The 23979-nt window shown below is 39.5% G+C and overlaps 1 protein-coding gene across 10 annotated transcripts in view; it reads right to left on the bottom strand.

Annotated features, from left to right (window-relative positions):
- The window catches only part of NEO1 (neogenin 1), a 104568-nt gene that overhangs the window by 50534 nt on the left and 30055 nt on the right, over positions 1-23979 (bottom strand). For all 10 annotated transcript variants that reach the window (XM_053366036.1, XM_053366037.1, XM_053366030.1 and 7 more), the window contains exons 2-6: positions 13337-13654; positions 7855-8130; positions 7157-7310; positions 6065-6201; positions 889-1043 (exon numbers count right to left, since the gene is read on the bottom strand). In XM_053366036.1, coding sequence (XP_053222011.1) covers positions 889-1043; positions 6065-6201; positions 7157-7310; positions 7855-8130; positions 13337-13654 — 1040 coding nt within the window. The remainder of the gene's footprint in view (positions 1-888; positions 1044-6064; positions 6202-7156; positions 7311-7854; positions 8131-13336; positions 13655-23979) is intronic.

The following is a 23979-nucleotide window of genomic DNA, read 5'->3' as shown; positions in this document are numbered from 1 at the left end:
CCATCAATGGAAAATGAAACTGGTCAGGAGTGCCTGTCCCACCTTCTGAAGGATGGTGATGATGATGCTTAACCTTTTAGGCCCATTTTTCCAAATGGAATGCAACAAACACCCCAAAGATGGGAGAGATACTTCACAAAGCACATTCACATGAGGCATTAGAATAAGCTTTCGGTGTCCTAGCATGAGGATGCAACCTATTGTCACATTGGCAAGGTCTGCCATACTTTTTCTATTGATAAAGTACAATTAGAAGTGTGGGTGAACTTGTATGACCAGCATATTTTCTACCATAAAGGTAAAGGTAAAGGTACCCCTGCCCGTGCGGGCCAGTCTTGCCAGACTCTGGGGTTGTGCGCCCATCTCACTCAAGAGGCCGGGGGCCAGCGCTGTCCGGAGACACTTCCGGGTCACGTGGCCAGCGTGACAAGCTGCATCTGGCGAGCCAGCGCAGCACACGGAACGCCGTTTACCTTCCCGCTGGTAAGCGGTCCCTATTTATCTACTTGCACCCGGGGGTGCTTTCGAACTGCTAGGTTGGCAGGCGCTGGGACCGAACGACGGGAGCGCACCCCGCCGCGGGGATTCGAACCGCCGACCTTTCGATCGGCAAGCCCTAGGCGCTGAGGCTTTTACCCACAGCGCCACCCGCGTCCCTATTTTCTACCATACCCCATCACAAAATTGATCCTCTAAATTTAAAGGGTCTTTCTGCCTATCTAGGTTCAAACTATTGTGACTATGCAGTTATTGGAGAGAGAGAAAATGAAAATCGATAGTTTGGTGGCTCAAGCATACATTGATTAATGTACCCAATTTAGCGCTATATACGTTTAGCTAAAACACAAGGAAATCAAGCCATAGGATACATACTAAAGATATACTCACTACAATTTTAAAGTAGTCACTAGGGATCACCACATCTCCATTCTTTACCCACTTCACTGTTGGAGTTGGCTTCCCAGTCACATCACATTCAAACACAATATCCATGGATTCATGAGCATAAATATTAGAGGGTTGCTTCAGAAACTCAGGAGGAGCTTTAAATAAAAGGAAGAAAAGCACTTACAGATTACTGATCAAATATGGCATACACTGTTCAACCATTTCATATGACAAAATTAAGTATAGAAGCAGACTAAATATATATTGTAGCTATATATATGTTGCAAAGAAATCTATTAGAGAGATTACCAGCTTTCAAAAATAATTGCTATTGCTCAAGATCAAGTAATCAAGTAGTTCAATTTCAGTAGGAATGACAATCTAGTAAACTATTAACCTATAATTTGCCTCTTAACAGATTAAATAAATTAAAATACATCAAGTGATACCTTTGAGAAACGGATGCAAGTACAGTGCAAGATAAATTTCATAAATAAAAGCAACTTGCTCATTGTTAGAAGGAAAAGTCATCTTTAGTATTCTTCATCATAGAAGCCTTCAAAAATAAACTTGTAACCCTAATTAGAATTGTGCCTTGCCAGTTAAGTAACTAAAACTTTAGCTGGTTAATGTAGCAATTGAAGTTACAGCCCTAGTTTTAAATATTTATTTTACATTTCAACAGAATGGAGATTATGATTAAGGGCAAAGAAGGCATTGCAGAGCACCAGAACCTAAATAAAAGCTGCCCCAAATGACTGTTCCTTTAACGTTTGAATGGATTAAGCTACCAAGCTGCAATAGCACTAAAAGGATCTGTTGCAGATGGGGAACAACTTAAACCAAACAGAATTGTGCAATGGGAAAGGAACAAGAGACATAAGATAACAACCAGAAATCTGAAGTGTCTTGCTTATCAAATAACATGATGGGTGAGTAATATTTTTAGTTTCTATGAGCAGGTCCGAATACAAATCTGTTTAATGAGGGGAACACCATTCCCAGTGCTAAATTCAAGCATAAGTCTGAATTCCATCATCAATGGGTCTTGCTTTAATACAATTAAGTTTTGTTTTGTTTTTTATCTTAACTTTCATAGGATTATTTGCTTCCATACACTCGGATGGGTTGGAGGCAAGTAAAGCCATGTTCTTCGTGAAAGTTGAACATAAAATACTCAAATTCATTAAACATTCTTCTCCATTTACAAGTTTAAATGTTTTTGAAAGTTATTTTTGTAGCTTAACTATATTAGTATTCAGTACACATAGCAATTAAGCACAAGTACAGATGTTTGTGGTAAGCAAGTTAAATGGATAACCAGAGAGCAAACGAGCCAATTACATAAAATACAATTTTATTGGAAAATCACATGTTTTAGCACCAGACAATTATATTTCAAAGCAGCCTTGGGTGTTTACTCTTTCCACTTCACCTTTCCTAGTGACACTATCACCCAGAGAACAAGTATATATAATGAACTATTGAATTTACTGTAATGGGTTAAGATTATGCACATTTTATTAAGCTTACATACATGGAAATTATGCAGTCCATGAAAAGAAAGTCAAGGCCTCAGACATCTGCTTTCAACCCTTACACTATGACAGCCTTTCATTCATTTGTGGTAGGTTTGCATAAGCGACAGGTTGCATTTCTTATACCAAGGGAAAAGAAAGCTTTTTAAATCTCCTTCCATCCCGCAACTGAGCCTTTAGTCAAAAGGATCACTGTATTTTAATATATCATTGTATTGTATTTTAATATATCATTGTATTTTAATATTCTGCTGGAAGCCGTTAAATGTCTTGTTCAAAAAATACTTCTACAAGACTGGCAAACGGTATCTTTCATGAAGCAGCAGCTAGTATAAAGCTTCAATAATATATAAAGCTCAAGTTTTTAAGATATCGCCGAAGAATTGATGCTTTTGAATTATGGTGCTGGAGGAGACTCTTGAGAGTCCCGTGGACTGCAAGAAGATCCAACCTATCCATTCTTAAGGAAATCAGCCCTGAGTGCTCACTGGAAGGAAAGATCCTGAAGCTGAGGCTCCAATACTTTGGCCACCTCATGAGAAGAGAAGACTCCCGGGAAAAGACCCTGATGCTGGGAAAGATTGAGGGCACAAGGAGAAGGGGACGACAGAGGATGAGATGGTTGGACAGTGTTCTCGAAGCTACCAGCATGAGTTTGACCAAACTGTGGGAGGCAGTGGAAGACAGGAGTGCCTGGCGTGCTCTGGTCCATGGGGTCACGAAGAGTCGGACACGACTAAACGACTAAACAACAACAACGAAGCTGAAATGTAGGGCTAACGCAATTCCCTCAACTCAGTATCAGTGTCTTTACTGCAGATATTCTAGACCCATATCAACAGCTAACTTAGCCAGATTTTTTGTCCCTTAGGACTTCTCAAGAACCCTTATAAAAGCAACAATTTTGCAAAATGGCATGTGTCATTGATAACATTGTTTTAAGTTTCTTAACGCTGTTAAGAAACTTAAAACAGTTTCGGAAAATAAGTGCAACTACTCTGCATCTATTCCTTAAAGGTAGTTAACTAAAAATGTAACAAAATAAAAGCAAATTAAAAGAGATTAGATTCTCCTTGAAAGTTGGTGAATCCAGGAAGAATTGCTCTAGGGAACTAATAGAGCAAACTGAATCTTATTAATCCTGTTAGAATTATTTGCAGCTTTGATGCAGCTGATCATGAAATTATTTGGGAATACAACTTTGTGTTTGCAAGGGATTTAGGGAACTGCTTGTTAAAAATTCTGCCCCCTATTGGCAGAGAGGACGCTCAAGGGTGGTGATGGGTAATTACCTAACATGGTTAGGGATGCTTCCAATGTGGTTCTACAAGTTGTTGCTGTGTTCCCAAGTTGTGTTCAATATGAATACATGGTGGCTTGGTGAGATTATATTTCTGTATGATGTTCAATGCTAGCAGAATACTGGTAACACACACCTCTCTTCCTGCTTTTCATCTAGCCCTGTCCACTAATGTAGTCTTTCAATGACTGGTCATGTTTGGGAATTAGATGTATGCAAGCTGACAAATGAAATTCAGACATGACTGAATCAGCTGGTTTTGTGACTTGGGAGGGAACTGGGATTCCTGTCACATCTGGGAGCTGACTCCCTGTGGTCCGTCTGGATCAGTGTTTCTCAACCTTTGATCCCCAGATGTTGTTGAACTACAACTCCCATCATCCCTGAGCTCTGGCCTTGCTAGCTAGGAGTGATGGGAGTTTTAGTTCAACAACATCTGGGGACCCAAGGTTGAGAAAGGCTGGTCTAAATACGCAGGTTGCAACGGGGGCCAAAATGCTTTTTACCAGCTTAATTCAAGTGGGAGAAGTAAAAATGCACTTAAATTTTAAATCTCTCAGTACAAGTTTTTACTTTCTTCTGTAAATCTGTATGATCAGAATTCAAAACATGTTTGCTCAGTTTGTTGTATTTTGTGCTTAATGCAAAACTCTTAAAAATAGATAGATTTAAAAATGCCATACAACTCAACTGGAAACCAACCATTTCCATGTAGTTTACGTCATAATATTTACAGGAAACTCTGGAGACCCAAGTAGAGTGAATGAGAAATATAAAGTATTCCCCAGCTGAAAAGTGAACTTATAACCTTGTCAGCATATGTCTGTCTCCATGTAATTTCCTGTGTTTAACCAATTAAATGAATGCCACCTTCTGATAATCTACGTAAAGGAAATTCATCCATTTTATTTTCAGTGGCTAAATGAGATCAGACTACATCCCCAACCCTGTCCCAACACCTTTGTATTACACACGAACCTAACATGGAAAACACTGCACAATAATCTTAACACATTAGACCTATAGACATTTATGGGGGGGGTTTGCAGGGGAAGGGTGGTGGCTGCTTCTCCCCTTCCTCCACTGTGTAAACCATAATGCTTTGATTACTTTTGGGGGGGGAGTGGTTAAGCAAGTCTCTGGCATTTGTAGAAAACAAAATTCTGAGGCACTATTCTCATTTATTTTGTGAGAAACTAGACTACTCCAACCTTTCTGTGTTTTCTCCAAGCATGCAACTGAGCAGGCAGGTGGGCCCAGGCAGGTCTTCCCACGTCCCTTGTGTTGCCATTACCACTACACCGGTGCCCATGAATGCTCACTCTACCTAAGCAAGGGCTGTTCATCATTGCTGTTGCCACCACCCAGTTTGCCCAGAACTCCATCCCTTCACAACTTGCCCCAATCCTGAAATCCTGCTGCCAAGAGCAGAAAGTGTTTTAACCCGGAGCAGTATGGTGTGAAGGGGGTAAAGACACTCTCCTGTTCATTCTTCTCTGCTTTAGGCCATGACAGTAGGATCTTGGGATTGGAGTGCTTGCTGAAGGGATAGGATGAGGCATTTTTAGGTTAACTAGGTTTAGGTTAACCAGTGTGGTGTAGTGGTTAAGAGCGGTAGTCTCATAATCTGGGGAACCGGGTTCGCGTCTCCGCTCCTCCACATGCAGCTGCTGGGTGACCTTGGGCCAGTCACACTTCTCTGAAGTCTCTCAGCCCCACTCACCTCACAGAGTGTTTGTTGTGGGGGAGGAAGGGAAAGGAGAATGTTAGCCGCTTTGAGACTCCTTAAGGGGAGTGAAAGGCGGGATATCAAATCCAAACTCTTCTTCTTCTTCTTCTTCTAACTGCGGGGGAATGGGGAATGGCAATCGGGTGGCGGGTAGGCAGGGACGAATGTGGGTAGAAAGAGCTGTGGGGGGGTGGCAAGGGGGGGTAGCTGGGGTTGAGGTTCAAACCTAAGTAACTATAGTTTGTGTAGCCCACAAACCAGAATATGAAGTTAGCTTATGAATCTCTGCTTCAGTTAACCATGGTTTCTCATTACATCTGAACCCACTACCCTGGTTTTATCCTGGTTTGTTCTGGCACCCTGCCCCAAATGCTCACTAAGCTATCAAGGAAGGAAGGAAGAGCTGTTGAAATACTAAACATTATGCAAAATAAGCAACAGTTACATTGCACTGAGCTGGTGTATGTTGAATGTTGGTTCCTGGCCTAACCCTTAATTATAGGGATCAGTAGAAATTACTGTACCTTCTCTGCCCCATTAACAGTACATAATTTTAAGATATAGAAATTTGTGGTTTTGACTGTTCTCTCTTGCAAAGTAGTTACATACCTTGTACAATCAGATCAGCTTGAGCTTCAATTGTTTCATTTCCATTATCTGCAATACAGGTATATGTTCCAGCATCATCTTCTGTGATTTCGTTGATCTTCAGAGTCCCTCCAGCCAGCAATAAATAATTTTTAGAACTGTGCAAAACAGGACAGATTGGTGAATTGTTTTTTTGAAAATTTCCTAAAGTCAATTTTTAAGGGCTTGTTCTCCGCAGAAATCAAAAGACATTCAATCTCTTGAAACCTTTGTACAGAATATTCCTGTGCCACAATTTTCTAAGGCAATTTAACATGTTTATTTATCCAGAACCAAGTGTTACAGTAGCATTCAGTACAGCAGAAACATACTCCTCCAGATCGCCTATGAGTTTCTAGAGACCTAAGCAGCTTTTAAAAGGGTCAAGTCAAGCCACTATCTCCTCCTTAACATAACCCATTCTACACAGAACTGAGTATTTCATCTAGCTTACAGACAGTGCTGTTTTCAGCTTCCACTCAGTACTGGCAGCAACAACAGTTGCAGGAAACACACTGCTAGGGCAGACATGAGATCCTAATATCAAATTTTAAATAGTGCTTCAGCTCTATTCACTGAAGACAAGCTACTGAGGGCCTACTTCAGGGACTGAAAGCTCCAAAACCAGCTGCTGTGGTGCTCAATGTTCAAATTTTGCTGAGTCAGTGAGCAGCTGGAAGGCCCCAGGTAACCCTTTATCTGCTGACCACATTCCCTTCTAAGTTAATTTTTATGGGCTTGCTTTTTGCAGAGATCAAAAGGCAGTCAAATGTTTTAGGCACTTGAGTTTTGCAGCCTTTATTTATGAATTAAACATATTATAATTACATAGGCAACAGAACAGACAGTTGGTCATAGTCATATAACATAGCAGTCACTATCAAAAGGAAAGTCAGACTTAGTCCAACTGAGTTGTGATTAATGTGCTTACACAGTTACAACAAGCCCACCTGGCAATCTCCCAGAATAATCAGCTTCCTCCATCAATAAAACATGGCAGAGAGTAGGGGTTTTTAGGATGGGAAGAGGCAGCAGAGAGGTAAGAGCTGATGTAACACCAGAACAACTCCCCACCTTTCTGTAACAAGCTCTTCTTCATTCCTTGTCCATCTGATAACAGGAATGGGAATGCCTGTAGCAACACATGGCAAAACGGCATTCTGCCCAGTAATTTTGGTAAGTGAAGAAGGCTGTCTCAGGAACACCTGATTTGAGGCAACTTCAGATTCTGTAAATATTGAGATCAGAAAGTCCAAGGTTATTATAGTAAAAATAAATGTAAAGTGATATTAACAAAACACAGAAATTATGGATGCAATGCTCTAGACCAGGCTGTTACAGACTTGCTTCTTCATACATACTGATCATTACAACTAAAGCTTTCCCAAGAAATAGCCAAGGCAATTTGTGTTAGAAACTTTTCTCAGAAAATGGCCACCACCAGTAAATAACTATACTAGACAAAAATATTTGACATAGGCATAAATATTGATCTCTGCATACTTTGCTGTCTTGACCATGTCTGCAAAAGTCTCTTGCAAAAAGTTCATTACAAGAAAATTATGCTACTATTCAAGAGTCCTTTTAAAGAAAACCAACCTTTTTAAAGTAAACTTTTATAAGTACAACTCCCAGGGATCTACAGAATACATTGAGACGGCTAACTTTAAATGACAAAGAGCAACTTGACAGAACCTATCTGCCAGCAATTAAATAATCTTACTAGTGAGTTGCAATCTAGGAAAGAAAAATTTAAGTAGATATGCCTGTACCTGGAAGAACTTTAATCTCTGCTTCATCACTGTATTTGGGAGAACCACCAATTTCAATAATACAACAGTATGTTCCGCCATCTTCATCTGTAGCATTACTAATAATTAAAGCTCCACTTGGCAATTTGAATACGCGGTCATCCAGAAAGAGTGGCTCATGATCTAGCTCCCACCTTACAAAGGGTGCTAGATCAGCATTTACTTCACAATTAAGAACTATGCTGTTTCCTCTATAGACTGATGCTGACTCCGGCTGACTGATGAATCTTGGAAGTCCTAAAAAGAAAAGAAAAAGAACACACATAAGGTCTGTACTTTTCCTTATTTTTTCTTTCTTGCAGTCATATGTTTGCTTACAATGCAGCAGAATGTCAACTATACTTCCATTATGAAAAATAGGTTGACTCATTAGCCTACTGTCCAGGATTGTTCATAAGCATATCCTATTGTGAAGCATAGGTTTGTCCACAAGCTCAGATATCAAGCCATCTTTGGTTACATTACTCCAGAATGAAATAATGGATACTGAGCTCATGTACTTGCTCTAAGTTACACATTTAACTAAATAATGATATCATTAAAGTTCTGCACTGACTGTACTGAGCAGAACAAAATTTAAAAACTGGTAGAAGAGCTGTAAAGTTCCTGATTTCAGATGGAAAATATTGCCATACTAAAATATGCAAACATATCCCTTCTCCCCTTTCAACAATTAAGATGAAATATATATAAATTGATTTAGATGGCTTTTAACTATGTGCTACTTCCATGTTTCCAATTTGTGCAACGGAGACATATATAGCATCTCATTCTGCCAGTGAATCACAGCCTTAGAGAATGAGGCAGCCTGTGGAATCTGCACAGATGACATCCCTTAATGCAGAGGTAGGGAATTTCATTGCCAAGGGCAAAATGCAGCCCTCCAGGTCTCTGCTTTGGGGCTCTCTAGAGGCCATACCTCCTCCCCAGGTCACATCCCACAATAACCTTTGCACCCACCTCAGGTGCTTTTGCCTGTCTGTAATGTGTCCTTGAATTGCTATACAGTGGTACCTTGGTTTACAACCATAATCCGTTCTGGAGGTCCGTTTGTAAACCAAAATAGGTTGTACCCCAAGGTGTGCATTCGCCAATGGGGCCTCCCCAAAAAAATTGTTTGTAATCTAAAAAAAATGGGTTGTAATCCAAAAAGAGGTTGCAAACCGGGACACGCACTTCCGGGTTTAACGTGTTTGTAATCCAAAACGTATGCAAACCAAGATGTATTCAAACCAAGGTACCACTGTAATGCCTTTTGCTTACCTGAATGGTGCGATGGCATGGGGGTATAAAAACCTCTCTGTTTTTTGTGCGGTTGGAAAGTAGCCTACTATACAAAAATAAGAGTCACATCTAGGGCTGGGCAATGTTGGGTTTTCAACATCGCAGTGTATCGCCAGCCAAACATTGCGGTTTAGTGATAAACTGCAATGTTGAAAAAAGCTGCATTGGCTCCAGCCGGCAATGTGCCCGGTGAAACTGCCACAGCTCTCATCGTGGGAGCTGAGGCGCTTTTACCTCCACACCTCATGGGCTGCTGTGGCCAATACAGCTGGCCCCAGCCCACTGCTCACCTGGGGGGCAGAAAGGCTCCTGCCCTCAGCTGGGAGAGCCCTGAGTCCCCTGCCACTCGCACACAACCAGCAAGGGACTCCTTGGCCAGGATCCACTGGGGGTGGGAGAGCTCCTGCCCCCAGTGGAGCCAGCCCCAGTGTTCCTGCCACTCACGCTCAAGCAGCAAGGACCTTGGGGCTCCTTGGCCAGGCTGCCTTCACTGGTGTGGGGGGCAGGCAAGCTACCTTGCCCGCTCGCCCCTCACTCCCCGAAGACGGACCAGGCAGCAGTAGCCAAGTGCAAGCAGGAGTGGAGTCGGGGCTCTCTCAGCTGCGAAGGGTAGGCTTCGCGCTTCCCAGCCCCGATCCCACTCCTACTCACATGCAAGCAAGAGCAGAGGCGGGGCTCTCTCAAATGGGGAGGAGGAGCACTTTAAGGGAGCAAAAATTGACCATGGTATCCTCCTGGACCCTCTCAGTGGGATGGATATCAGAGGCATTGTGTTATGGTAGTTCTGTTTGTAGCTTAAGGGGTGGGTTCGGAGAGTAGCACTGGGTGGGTGTTCTTTGGCCCTCTGGTACTTGTGCAATGGGGTTTCCACAGAGTACTATCCTATTCCTGGTGCTCTTTAACATCTAGATGAAGCAGTTGGGAGTGGTTATTGGAGTTTTGGAGCAATGTGTCACCAGTATACTGATGACACACAGGTTTAAATCATCATAAGATTTTTTAATTTATTATTATTATTATTATTATTATTATTATTATTATTATTATTATTATTATTATTATATTTGTATACCACCCTATATCCATAGATCTCAGGGAGGTTCATGGAAAGACTAAGGTTCCTTGGGTGGGTGGTTCCCATATCCAGGATATAGGCAAGTTACCTGTTCTGTTTACTGTATGATTTTTGAACCTCATTTTTTATGAACAGTACATAAATATTTTAATATTAAATAAATAAACCAACTGTAAAAGTATTTGACCTTAAAAGAAAAGGGAAGTGGACAACAAATTTAATTTTTTTATTTATAAACATTATCCCACCCTTCCTTTCAAAGGAGCCCAGAGAGGCATTAAACTTTATAATTTAATTAAAGATTCCAAAGTTCTAAAATTTAGTTTCCTATATTATAAAACTGTTTCAGTTATTCCATGTTTTGGGTGAGGTGAGGAAACAAGGTCATATTTTAGAGTAGGGCTATTGTCTCAGCCAAACATTTCCTGGACACAAATTCCCATTAAAAAGTCAACATGGTATGATTATGGAAAAACAAAAAATGAAATGAGCATGTGTTTATAAAAAATGGAGAAAAAAGAAAAACAGCTGAAACACCAGGTTTATGGCTTTTTAGCTCCTATCTGAAGTGTTAGCCATTGTTTTTATCATTTATTCTTAAATACATATAAGCACAGTGTTTTGCTTTACTGCTGACAATAGATTGCACATATCCATTTTAAAGTAACATTTTCTTCATATACATGTCCCATATTAGAATAAGGTGCTTCGTGACAGTTGTTGAGCTTTTTTTGCCAAAGTTATTTGTTTCTTTGTTTTGCGGGGGCAAATTTATTGAGCTTTGTTTGGCCGACTGCAGTATTCCATATATGTCCAGGAAATTTGTATGGCAACCCTAAATGTACAGTCCATGAATTATAATTACTACATACTCTGTGGAAGTGATCAGTCAAAGTTTCCACTAACTTAAATACTGCTATATACACATGATTAGTTAGTACTCCACAAAAGACTATCACTATCACATTTGATGCCCCTAATTCAACAGAAATGAGAATTGACATAGTCTGCACAGCTGTTGCAAATCATGAAACCCATATTAAATTTTTCCCTCTACCATGTACAAAATCTGACAAGCCACTTTCTCTCAGCATTAGCCTCCACTTGCATCTATTCATCCTACAAGGTTATAAGGATACACGGCATTTATATGATTATGTAAATTGTTACATAAATTCCAAATTTTCCAATGGCAGCATCCTGACTGTATAATTCACTCCCAAAGAATGTGAAACCAGCCCCATTCTTGATAGCAGTGAAAATATTCCATGTGGTCTTAATAGTTTTTAATGCAGGACTAAAAGTCTGAATTCTCCTCCTCTTGATTTTACAATTTTAGCTTTAAATTTTGTTACCTTTGCGTAATCCAACTATTTTACTTGGCAAGCCTTTCGCCAATTGCTGCTCATCTCAGAAAAAGCACAAGAAAAAGTAGATCTTTTTCAGCCTTGTCCCTCCTACTCCACAATAGCAGCTATTTTATAATAGCTGGTCACAAAATATAGCAAATTACACAGAGGTTATGCTTTACACTAGGCTCCTTTGGACAAAGGTGTTGGGTAAAAATCTAACTAATAATAATAATACTCTGCAACTAGGGTTCTTGTAAGTAACATATCGCTGTAGATTCATCTCATTAGATGAGGTAAATATTGTCATCCACCAACCATTTTCTCTATAGAACTTAAGCAATAACTAAAATTTTCTGTTCACTGTGATCCAGGAAATATTTTAAGAATTAGTCTATAACACAAACAATTAAACTCAGCAAAGGCCACAAGCTTTCTGTATCACAGGGAGTGATAGGAACCAAATATTCTGATGGGCACATGCGTAGCACCCTCCATCTCTTCTTCATCTTTGCAAAGTCAATTTGAAAGACTGAAACTGCTTCCACAGATTAAAGGAATGAAGCTCCAAGCAGCAGGAACCTACTGCCAGTTTTGAAGCTTTGTTAAAGCTCCACAAGTATTGCACTTTTCCTCCTCACAGTAATAATCATGATGGCAGGGAAGATAAAAACCATGACATGACATGATTGTATGATGGTGTTGTGTTCCATGAGCAGCAAGACAATGCTACAGGGGCAATACTACAATCTGTATAAGGAGAATGCACTAGTCTCTTTTAATCATTTGTTAATTTACAAATATTCAAGATGGATGTGGGTGGAGGGGAGGAATTCTTGAAGCATACCGTATTAACTAATAAGCCTGAATCAGATTACCATACAGCAACAACAACAGCAGCACCTCCCCTGCTACCCAGCTTATCCTTTCCCCAAACTCTCAAGGGTGTAAAATTCCCAAGGCTAGCAGAGATTCCAAGTCATTAAGGACCATTAAAGTCCTTACATCCCCAATCGACCATCAGGTTTGTCAGGCAAAAGCCCAGGACAGACCCGTTTATGCTAATTGGGCCATCAAACTCATTATACTGGAGATAAAAATCAAGCACTTGTGCCTTGTGTTCTTCCTTTTGTCACAATTTAATACACGCAATGTTTGAATTTTAAAAAGCAGCAAATATTGCTGGGTTGTGGAAGGAATTCATTACCCAAAGCTTTTTATTAAGCAAAGAAAACAACCCTGAGAGGAGCTTATAGTTCATTAGGGAAATGAAAGAAAAAGCTACATTAGTCAGGTTTTTCCAATCTAAAACTACTATAAGGTTCTTTTCCCCTTGTTTCTCCATTCTCTGTGTCAAAATAAAATTCTGAGGTGTAGCATGCCATAGTCTGCATAATGCCACATCATTTAAGAAATATAACAGATAAGTAAAGTAGAGACCTACAAAAACACATGTGGAGAAACAAAGAAGAACAGTCCTTTGGCCCTTCACTATCATTTATGCAGAGCAACTGACTTCTGAACCTTGTTGTGTGGATAGTGTGTTAGGGAGTTGCCTGTGCAGCAGCACACCAAATACACTGTGATAGCAAGGTGGGGGGACCCCTCAGACAGAAAGTCCACTAAAAAAATCCCTTCACATACAATGCAGGCAGGATGTTGTCTGTGGAACTGAGGGGCCAACATTTGTGAGATGGGATAAGCACAAGAAAGGAAACAACTTTAAAATACTCACCAGCTACTGTGAGCTTAGCTGTTCTGCTTACAATGGTTCCAAGGCTTTCCACAGTTGCAACACACTGATAATGCCCTTCATCAGGCTTATTGTGCTTAGAATGCACTACACTGTTGATTAATAAAGATCCATCTGGTAGCAACTGGCGTCGGTCATCTGACACCAAGTTTAAGAAAGTCCCATCCTTTTTCCATTCGATTTTTGGAGATGACTCACAATAAGCTGAACAATTCAGTATAACAGATGAAGCTCTAACTGACAGAGTGTCCACTGGCTCCACAGTAAAATAAAATGGAGTAAAAGTCCTCACTGTGGGTCCTGCAAAACACAAGAGAAATGAATAGTTTTTAAATGCTTCTCAGATGTCCTAAATATTTATTTTACAACAATTGAATATTGTTCCTTACATTCTGATATGGTAACTGCTTTTGGTAGTAAATATTTGAAATAAATATATGCTTTGATACCCTGTGTAACGGAACCAATATGTATCATCATCATCAAAAATATTTACATTTTCCATCTCATGAAGAAACTACCATAGGTTCTAGAAAGGACTATGAACTTGGTGGTTAGCATGCATATGCAATCGTGCTTAGCATGCATATGTTTACAGAGATGTATATATTTCACAAATCACACACACACACATAGATGCAAGTTACTTAGAAGTATAAGCCATGAGGCATATGGCTTGTAAGTCCAAAGTTTGGCGTAAGCTGCTTGATAATATAAAACATCCTTCTGCAATCTGCTGCCCTCCAGACTACCTGAGCCAACATGGTCAATGGTGAAGGACAATGGGAGTTGTTAGCCAAAACATCTGGAAGGCACAAAGTTGAAGAAGGCCAGTATAAGGGTCCTGTTGAGTTGCAAACCATAAATATTACCCGTCTTGTCCAAAGAGAAAGATTATAAAATAAGGTTACCAGATTTCCTCTTTTCCCGGGGACAGTCCCCAGATTTACAAATCAGTCCCCTGACAAATTCCATCTATTTAGTAGGAAGTTCAAAAGTGTCCCCGGATTCATTGAAAAAAATCTGGTAACCTTATTATAAAAGGGTAACAACAAGCTGGAAATGGCATGGAGACTGGAGAATATACCCTACAGACAGAGTGAACTTACATGTTATGGTATAACAGGACTATTGTCAAAATAATTTACTCATGTTCTGTTTTTATCCTCACCACCAATGTGCAGTACTGATTTAACTTATGTCATTTCATCACAACATTCTGCATTTCCCTGCCTCTAGTTCAAAATTTATCTACTATGGTCAAAAAATTCGCAACATTAGGATTCCATAACGTGGCAAAGAGTAAATGATACTTAATGTTACAGAGAGAGGAAATAAGAACCTGACAATTTTCAGAAATAACCCTATGTCTTTCAAAATATGCAAACCAGAACTAATAGGTCATCCAATGAAACTGATCAGCACTAAGTTCACGAAAGACTACTCACTGACTGACATAAGGAAATCACTACCACAAAATATGTTGGATGCTAGCTGGCTAGCTAGCTAGCTATTGCTATTGCTATTGCTATTGCTATTGCTATTGTTCTCGTTCTCTCCCTCTCCCTCTCCCTCATTTTTTAAAGCTAAGTCTACCAATACCTGTTTGCCAAGACAAATTAATGCAACTCCACATGCTGGGGGCAAACAGGGGATTGCTATCATGACCTGCATATAAACTCCTGAAGCCCCAGAGCCACCTGGCTGTTATTTCTTGGCATTGGAACACTGGAACAGATGGCCCTTGGCCTAATCTAGCAAAACAATTTTTATAGTCTTATGAAGTTTTGCATGTTATCTCTCACACTGAAAATTTAAAGTGAAGCCACATCCTCCCCATAATAATTCAACATACAATATATCCTGTTTTTTCTAGAAAAGCTTTATCCCTCATTGTGTAACCAGGGTCTGTCATACAAGAAATTAAATTGTTTTGTAAATATACTTTACATTAAATGAGAACATTAATGTTTTTTCATGAAGCTTTCCCCAAGCTGCTGTAGCCTTCACATAGTTTAATCAAAGGTAACCTGCCTTTAATTGCAGCAGAGCCTTAACATTCAAGACTAACAGTATCTTTGCTAAGAAATCTGTTCTCTGCTGAACGAGGGCTAAATAACCTGACTGGAATAACATGGTGAATACACATTTTAAGTTAATCATATTTTTGGTATACAGTTCCTTAATGTGTACTGCCTTCCAACAGAAAGGAGGTCAAATATGTTAAGTAGTTTTAATCATGTGATTAGAACAGTGGGTCCCACCCAACCTTACTGGTATGGCAACCCACAAGTCAAAGTAAGTATGGTGCCACTGATTTATTGGCACAAGAAGGTAGGACCTTAGAACTTCTGGAAGTGTCAGTATGCATACTTTGAAAATTGCCTCTCCCACACACCCAACTTCCTGTGTCCCTCACACTTTTCTCATGAATTTGTGGTGAACTTTAAATTAAAAAGTTAATAAAGATAAAAAATACATAATATAAATCAAAGTGCTTAACATTTTATAGATACACCAAGGGCAGCATATCAGTGGGTAGACACAGTGGACATAGCCCAAGTAAGTGTGTTCAACCTGTACTCACTCTCATGTGTGCATTCCCATATACAGTGGAACCTTGGTTCTCGAACGGCTTAGTTGACAAATTGGCTCCTGAACGCCGAAAACCCGGAAGTGTGTGTTCCGGTTTTCGAATTTTTTCAGAAGTCGAACATCTGACCTGGCTTCCACTTGAGTACAGGAAGCTCCTGTGGCCAATCAGAAGCTGCACCTTGGTTTTCGAAGAGTTTCGGGAATCGAACGGACTTCCTGAACGGATTAAGTTTGAAAACCAAGGTTCCACTGTAGTTGATACAGCTGAGCAGCAGCAAAGAGAGGGCTGATCTTTTGGGAACTGCCACTTCAAGATGCTCCAGGTTCTTTGAGGCAACAACTCCAACATTGCTGACTTCCACTGACCGATGAGAAAGGTAAGACAAGACATTAAGAAGTCTCCTCTATCTTAGCTAAGCAAAGGGGAAATATTGGAGCATTCCTTCCCATTTCTTGCTCAACAAGGCTCAAACCTAAAGTATGGTGTTGATCTCCAAAAACTGAGGTAGGGACCTGAGATTTTGAAATGTTGTACCCAGCTATGTTGTGCAGTCAATTTCAGCAATGTTCCTTACACTGAATGAATTATTCAACAATTCAGTCATTCATTCATTTAAAAAAAACCTACCCATATCTCATTGTTAAACAGCTAAAGCAAAGCTGGGGGGATAAACAATGGATGTCACTAGTGTAATTTTAATTATTTTTCATTCAGCAAACTCCATGATAAGAATTTCAAGTTCTTACTCCATGAAACTGAACTTTAACAATTTAAACTGAACAAATTTAAAATTTAAAACATTTGAACACAAACTTTCCCCCCCCCCAAAGTTGTAATAGACTTTCATAAAGTAAACAAGTGCTGAACACTATTTAGGACATCTTCTTCATTCCTGATTCTCTTAAAAACTGGAAGGGGGACAGCACTCAGGTTTGAAAATTAATTCCTGAATTTTCCTTCCAACATTTGTTTTGATATTTCCAAGCATATACATATTTAGCATTTATCACTTCCTCTTTGAACAGAAGTGAAGGGATCAAAACAAATACTTATGTTCTGAAAGTACATGCCACATTTTACTGAACATGAAAAGAAGACATGTACTGCTTGCTGCAAAGGCAGGGCAGACTGAGGTATTCTGGGAGCTCCATCTCTTTCCTGTCTTTCCTGCTGGTGGGTCCTAAAGCCCAACCTGACAGTCTCGCTCCCACTACAGGAGATTATAGAAACATGTCCTGTTTTCTATGGTTTTTTTTCTCCCACCACAGTCTTCCACACACATAAATATATTACTACTACTCATTATATTTATTAAAATAAGCCTGGGAAAGGAGAAACATGTTTGCCTGGAACAGTGCTGGATTTACGTATAAGCTAAACAAGCTATAGCTTAGGGCCCCACCCTCTTGGGGGCCCCCAAAAAATTAAAGGAAAAAACCTGGATGTACATTTCCAAAATATAAGATAAAAAAACATATAAAATAAAACCTACATATAGCAACAGTGTTTTGTGTTGTGTAGGCTCCTATTTGTTATGTGCAAATGGCTTTAGATACCTATTAGGTCCATAAATTACCATGTAGCATATATTCAACACAAAAAACAGCGACAATTCGTTGTTGACAAAGGACAGCTGGACTTATAAAGGGCCCCATTACCTACAGTAGCTTAGGGCCTCATCAAACCTAAATGCGGCTCTGGCCTGGAACCTAAAAATATGTAACAAAGGCACAAGGCAAGCCTCTCTGGGCAGAGCATTCCACAAGTGTGCAGCCACTGCAAAAAAGGCCTGTTCTCATGTTGCCACCCTCCAGACCTTTCATGGAGGAGGCACACCAAGAAGGGCGTCAGATGATGATCGCAGGGTCCAGGTCAATGCATATGTGGAGAGACAGTCCTTAAAGGATTGTGGTTCTGAGCCATTTATTTATGACATTAGGCCAATGCCTATAATCCTATGTAAACCCCCATGCCCCATGAGTCATTCATGAACAGGTCAATATTCTAGGTGCCACTAGTGCCATCTGTGGGAGGATTGATTGGTATCATAAAAGGGGCATTTTCTGTGCTGGTTGTGTCAGTTCTTTATCTTGTTAATTGTTTTATTACAGTTTCAGTGTGGATTTTTAATGTTTAATGTTGCTAATATTTGTAAGAACCGCTTGGAGGGCTTCATGGGCAAAAAAATAAAGCTAACATCTAAACTAATATTGTGTTTCTTCTGGCAGCTCTATAAACAAAATATTTTTTAGAATGATATTGTTTTCAGAAACAAAGCAAACATTTGCTTTTACACTTTTAGCATATCAAATTCAAAATGTACCATTAATTTTCACAGGTTGTATTTACATCTAGATCATAGGAATTTGATAAAATCCCACTAATGAAGAATAATCACACAAAACAGGCTAATCCTCCTGGAAAGAAACAAAGCTTGTATCAGCTGAGTGGCCTGAGAAAGGAAGTATTGGTGCGTTTCCATCTGGCTATAGATTGAAAAACAGAAGCATGTTGATTTGTAAAGGAAAGCTCTTTTGACAACTGGAGCACTTGAAAAAAATGCTACTTGTTTTTAAGTAACTGTCTGTGGGTGGATGCCCCTTTATAGTACGGATGAAGCAGATGACATTGATTGAGTACTAATTGCCTAGGATACCAGGATAAACGTGCAACCTCTCCCCTTCTCCCTTAACAAGAGAAATTATGGTTTTCAATAGAGTACTCTGCCTGGGTGGCTGAGAAGCACGTTCTTTAATTAATGCCAAGAAACCTAAATACAGCTTGTCAATTTTTAGACAAGACAGATTTAGCTCTTAGTTATAAGGAACAGTAGCCTGGATTTGACCTGCTATGCTATATGAAATGAAAAAATTATTAGAGAAAGAATTCTGTATTCAAAGAGTAACTTAGAAGCTATTTACAACTAAGTTTTTCTTTGAGAGACTGACTATACATACTCAGTCTTACTGCATTTTGGCACTGCTTGATACTGTTGTATTGGGGGGGTGGACTTTTTCATTTACCCCTAAAGTAAATGCAATAAGAACAAAACTAAAAGGGGGGAGGGGGCTTGGTGGGAGAGGGAGGAAGTAAGGGGGAAACAGACTCAGGCACAGTCCACTGGGCATGTATTTAATACAAAAAATTCCAAGTACAGCTATTGACATGGTTGATATTTTACTAGCAAATAATTTTTAGATTCTCCTTTAGAAATAACAGGCCTTGTCTTGGCCCCAACTTTGCTTTCCAAATTACTATTCACTATTAGACAGAAGTAATGAATATTTAGATTGCCTCTCGGACAAGCACTTTTGCTAGATGTTTTTTCCATCAAGAGACTTTGTAAATACAGTTGGACCTCTGGTTACGTACTTAATTCGTTCCAGAGGTCCGTTCTTAACCTGAAACTGTTCTTAACCTGAAGCACCACTTTAGCTAATGAGGCCTCCTGCTGCTCCCACGCTGCCGCTGCACAATTTCTGTTCTCATCCTGAAGCAAAGTTCTTAACCCGAGGTACTATTTCTGGGTTAGCGGAGTCTGTAACCTGAAGCGTACGTAACCTGAGGTACCACTGTATACATTGGTAATTCTGGTTCAAACAAAAAGGCCTGGATGCAAGGAGAAATTGTTAACACAATATTAAAATTACAGAAGAGTTTAGTGGCTCACTGGAAGAAAGCCTCTTTTTAAAACCACATAACTCATGTTTCTGATTTAAAAAGTGGAACAAAGGGTACAATAATACCATTGGGGACAGATATCAAATTGCTGGCTAACCTGTGATGTTTAATGTATTTTTTCCCCTTTTGGTTTTAAAGTACCTATGTGAGATTTTTTTTGTCTGTTTATTTGTAAGTTGCTTTCGGTTGCCCTGGGCAAGATAAAGTGACTAAAAAATTTTCAACAAATACCGTATTTACTCGAGTCTAATGCACCATCAAACCTAATGCGCACCTCAATCTTCAAAACCTTGATATCCAAAAGGTATTGCTGGCAAATGTAAATGCACCATTGAATCTAATGCACACCCTAATTTTCGCAACATAATTTGGCAAAAAAAAAGTGCATATTAGATTCAAGCAAATACAGTAAACAAACTATCTGCTGAATGCTCCTGGACTACAACTCCCATCATCCATTGCAAATGGTCATGCTAGCTAGAGTTGATGTGAGTTGTCCAGCAATATATTGGAGAGCCGCAAATTAGCCACCCTTGTCCTACACTATAAAAAGTACAGTTAATTGGAATGGTACTACAGGACCTCATAATTAGCATGCAAAGTCTGTGACATTTCAGTCTTAATGATTAAAAGCAAGCCACAGACAGCCTCTCGAGAAGCATTCAGTCCTTCGTCTACATTCCTTATGAGCATGTAGTTAGTGCAGACTGCAGTACTGTTTTCCCACAGATACAACTTGTAGTATTTGAGTGCCTTAAAGGCAATTGTTTCAAGTTGCAGAGAGTGGGGAAACTTGAAAACTCTGGAAATCATACAAGCCTCCATGTTCAAGAGCAGAGAAAAAATACCAAAGTAAATCAAGGAGAAACAAAATTAAGATTTTTAATCTAAAACCAGCCATAACAGCAAAAATGGAGCCTGCAAGATTTCATTTCAATATAGTACACAAGTAGCATTAAACAAGTCAGAAACAATTCCAATTCAATACAAACAAAAAGTGTGGGAAGTAAGACAAAGACATGATTCATAAAAATTTCTATCTTTGTTCTCTGTGTTAAAATGCAACATCGCAGCCACTAGATGGCACCAAACACAGTTATTTATATATGCAATGGATCTCAAAGGAAAAATGATCTTGCACTACTACAAGACTGTTCCTTCATTAGCAGCATGTCAAACTCCTAGATGCCATTCCTTAATATAGAAACTTCAGTTACTGAAGCCCACTTATTCTTCCTCCTTGTCTTAAAGACTAAGAATGAGTAATAATATAAGAATATCTCTGGAATTTAGAAGCTGTTTACTAAAATGGGAAAATGAAAACACCCAACACACAAATCCCCCCTTAAAATATATCGAACCAACCCCGGTAAAACGATATATATTTTATTAACATGTGAATATGCTTTATACTGAGTAAGCCAAGCCTTGGTTCACTAAACCCAATACTGACTTGTTTAAAGGTACAAGCTCTGAGTGCCAGCTGGAGTTTTCCAACTACTACTACCAAAGAATATTTTATTAGAGATACTTTACATGCAGAAATCCCAGTATGTGATCTACTACTAAAATATGGCCCCTCCACAGCTGTGGAAATAACATCTTCATTGGACAGAGAATTGTGTGTGTACAAATAGGTACTGCGGTCATGATTCCCCAGCCTGATACAGAAGCCATCAGAACTGCATGCACATAGCCCTGTGATATAAGTCACAATATCGCAATCAGCTATTTTGGAGAGGAACAGAATTCACACCCTTGCAGCAATCAACAGCAGTTCCTTTTTGGCCTGCTAGCTCTCCCTTTAAATTAAATATTTACCACAGTCCAATGGCTTGAAAGGTGTGTTTCAGGATACATCTTTCTAAGAGTGGAGTATTCAGTTTGCAGCTGGAGACAGAAGTCTAAAACCAAATGCCAAAATTGGAGATAATGCCCTAGCAGCCAAATCTTAAGGCTTAATAAGTGGGAGAAGCAGATTTTTTTTAAAAAAAAAAAACCAATCTCTACCTTTCATGGGTAGATGAGCAGGGTGGGAGCAAGGATTTCTGCACATAGTTACCACCCTCCCCCAATAAGGAAGAAGTGGTGGTGTGCTCCATGAGTGAAGTGGCTGGGCTATTCTTAATCTGCTGATTCTAGGAGTATATCCCAGTTCATGCTCTGAAACTTCTTTCTATGCATTATGGCCCCTCGCTGGATCATGTTTCCTAGCCTGTTAGAGGTTGGGCAGAGGAGGAACTGAGAATTCCGCCCTCTAGCAGCACCCCAGTAAAGTGTTCGAAATTTGCCAGGTGCATTTTACACCTAGCTATCGGCCATTTGTGACCAAGAGAAAATTCTCGGGTGCCAGGATGGCACCTCACGTCTCCACCATCTGGAGGTGCATTCCTGGGGATCCTTGGATCTAAACTCTTTTCACACACTGGCAAAACATCCTGTAGAATTCTATCCATTATATTTTATCTGTACAATCAGAATGGATTTCAGGAACCAAAAAGTCATACTGAAAAATATGACTTTCAAGCTGTCTAGCCCTAAAATGGTAACTAGGCTTTCCATTTTGGTGACAAAATAAAAGGCAAAAGATTTATACAATCTGAAGAGAAAGCAGAGTATGGTGACTGTAATCCTGGTTTAAGGAGCCATTTGGCGCCTAGCTTAAATATCTGAATTTCTAAAACTGATCATGACTCAGATATCATGAACTATTAGTGTTGTGGTTTGAAAACCTGGGATACTAACTAAAAGCTCTGTATCTGCCATATCCATGCTTCACTTTTTGCAAATGCTATGAAAGATAGACATGTTTCTATGCATATGCATTCATTATGTTGTTACAAGTGGCTGAATATTTCCACTAACGCAAGAAGAACACAATACTGTATAACACCCAAAATGTTATGTCCTGCTAAGAGGGATGAAGTATAGCAGTGTCAAGTCTAGGACTGCTGCCCAGCATGCCAGTCTCTCATGCCAAACAGGGGGAAACTAGTTGAGAGTTTTTCCAATGCGACTTGCCTCCCTTTCACTGAGGTCAGAACAATTCTGTATGACAACTTACTTCAAAGTATCATTCAATTCATGTTGAATCTCATTTGGGCTGCACAGTACTGCTGCTGCTAGGAAAGGACACATCAGTCTACATCTCAGGTATTCACTGAGATAATGGTGGGGGGTTGCAATGAGCCAACAAAGTGAAACAAAGCACATCAGGTGCAACAAATAACAGAATCCTGGCTTCTAGGGCAAACAATGAAAAAGTGTAGCATTGCATTCTGTGCTGATAAAGTTATTCTGTTAACTTAGCAAGCTACTGAATATTCCTTATTTCAGAACACTGTATACCCCCTCTGTTAACTTTAACACACCATGAACTGAAGTTCTAAAAAAGTAACAGTGCTATGTGTAAAGAAATAAGACCTTGTGTGAAATCTCAATTTCAAGGGCATCCTTTGTTACACAGAATTAAACAACTTACAAGCACTTCACACAAAATACAATGTCATAATGCATGCATTAGAATTGACACCAATGCTTCATACAATGTGCTAAATAGTAGTAACATAAGCTTAGAGAGAGGATTGCAAATAAACATCACAATTGCTCAGTGATCCTAAACAAAGTGATTTTGTGAGACTAACCACTGAAAGTACAAATTGTGTAAGTGAAGAACTAAATCCTTAGACGAAGAACAGTGCAATTTTGTGTGCAAGTTTTCAAGAAAATCATGTTAGAAAACTTTAAATACGACCAAATCCTACCTAAAACTATATGTAAATACTGTTCATAGAACCATAGAGTTGAAAGGGACACAAGGGTCATCTAGTCCAACCCCCTGCGATGCAGAAATTTTTGCCAACATAGGGCTTGAACCCATAACCCTGAGATTAAGAGTCTCCTGCACTACCAAATGAGTTATCTCAGCTAAGAACCACAGTTTTCTATTAATATGAAGGAATAATCTGATCCAGAATTACTGGCTCCCAGAAAGAAGACTAGGATTTGCTCTGGTTTGGGTCAGTTTTGGATTGGTGCTAGGTTTCCACAATAAACTTGTAAGTAACATCAGAGACTTAGATGTTTGTAGTGTGGGTATGCCCTATATTTGGCAAAATATCCAGAAAAACTGCATGCCTCAAGCCATGTATTTTAAGGGTGTATTCTTTTTACCCTTCTAAGAGCCATAATTCTATACTATGTACCTGTGATACAACCTTCCCTAGCAAATAAAATATAATATTAAAATGAGAGGTGGTAGAATGTAAGTATGCTAAGATGCTGTGCTCTGACAGTGTTTTCCATCCCTAATGCACATGGTATCACAGCAGCAAAATAGAGCCATGAC

The sequence above is a fragment of the Podarcis raffonei genome, chromosome 14, assembly GCF_027172205.1.
Source record: "Podarcis raffonei isolate rPodRaf1 chromosome 14, rPodRaf1.pri, whole genome shotgun sequence".
NCBI classification, from domain to species: domain Eukaryota; kingdom Metazoa; phylum Chordata; class Lepidosauria; order Squamata; family Lacertidae; genus Podarcis; species Podarcis raffonei.
Note: the sequence above shows the minus strand (reverse complement) of the source record. Positions and strands in the feature narration are given on the sequence as shown.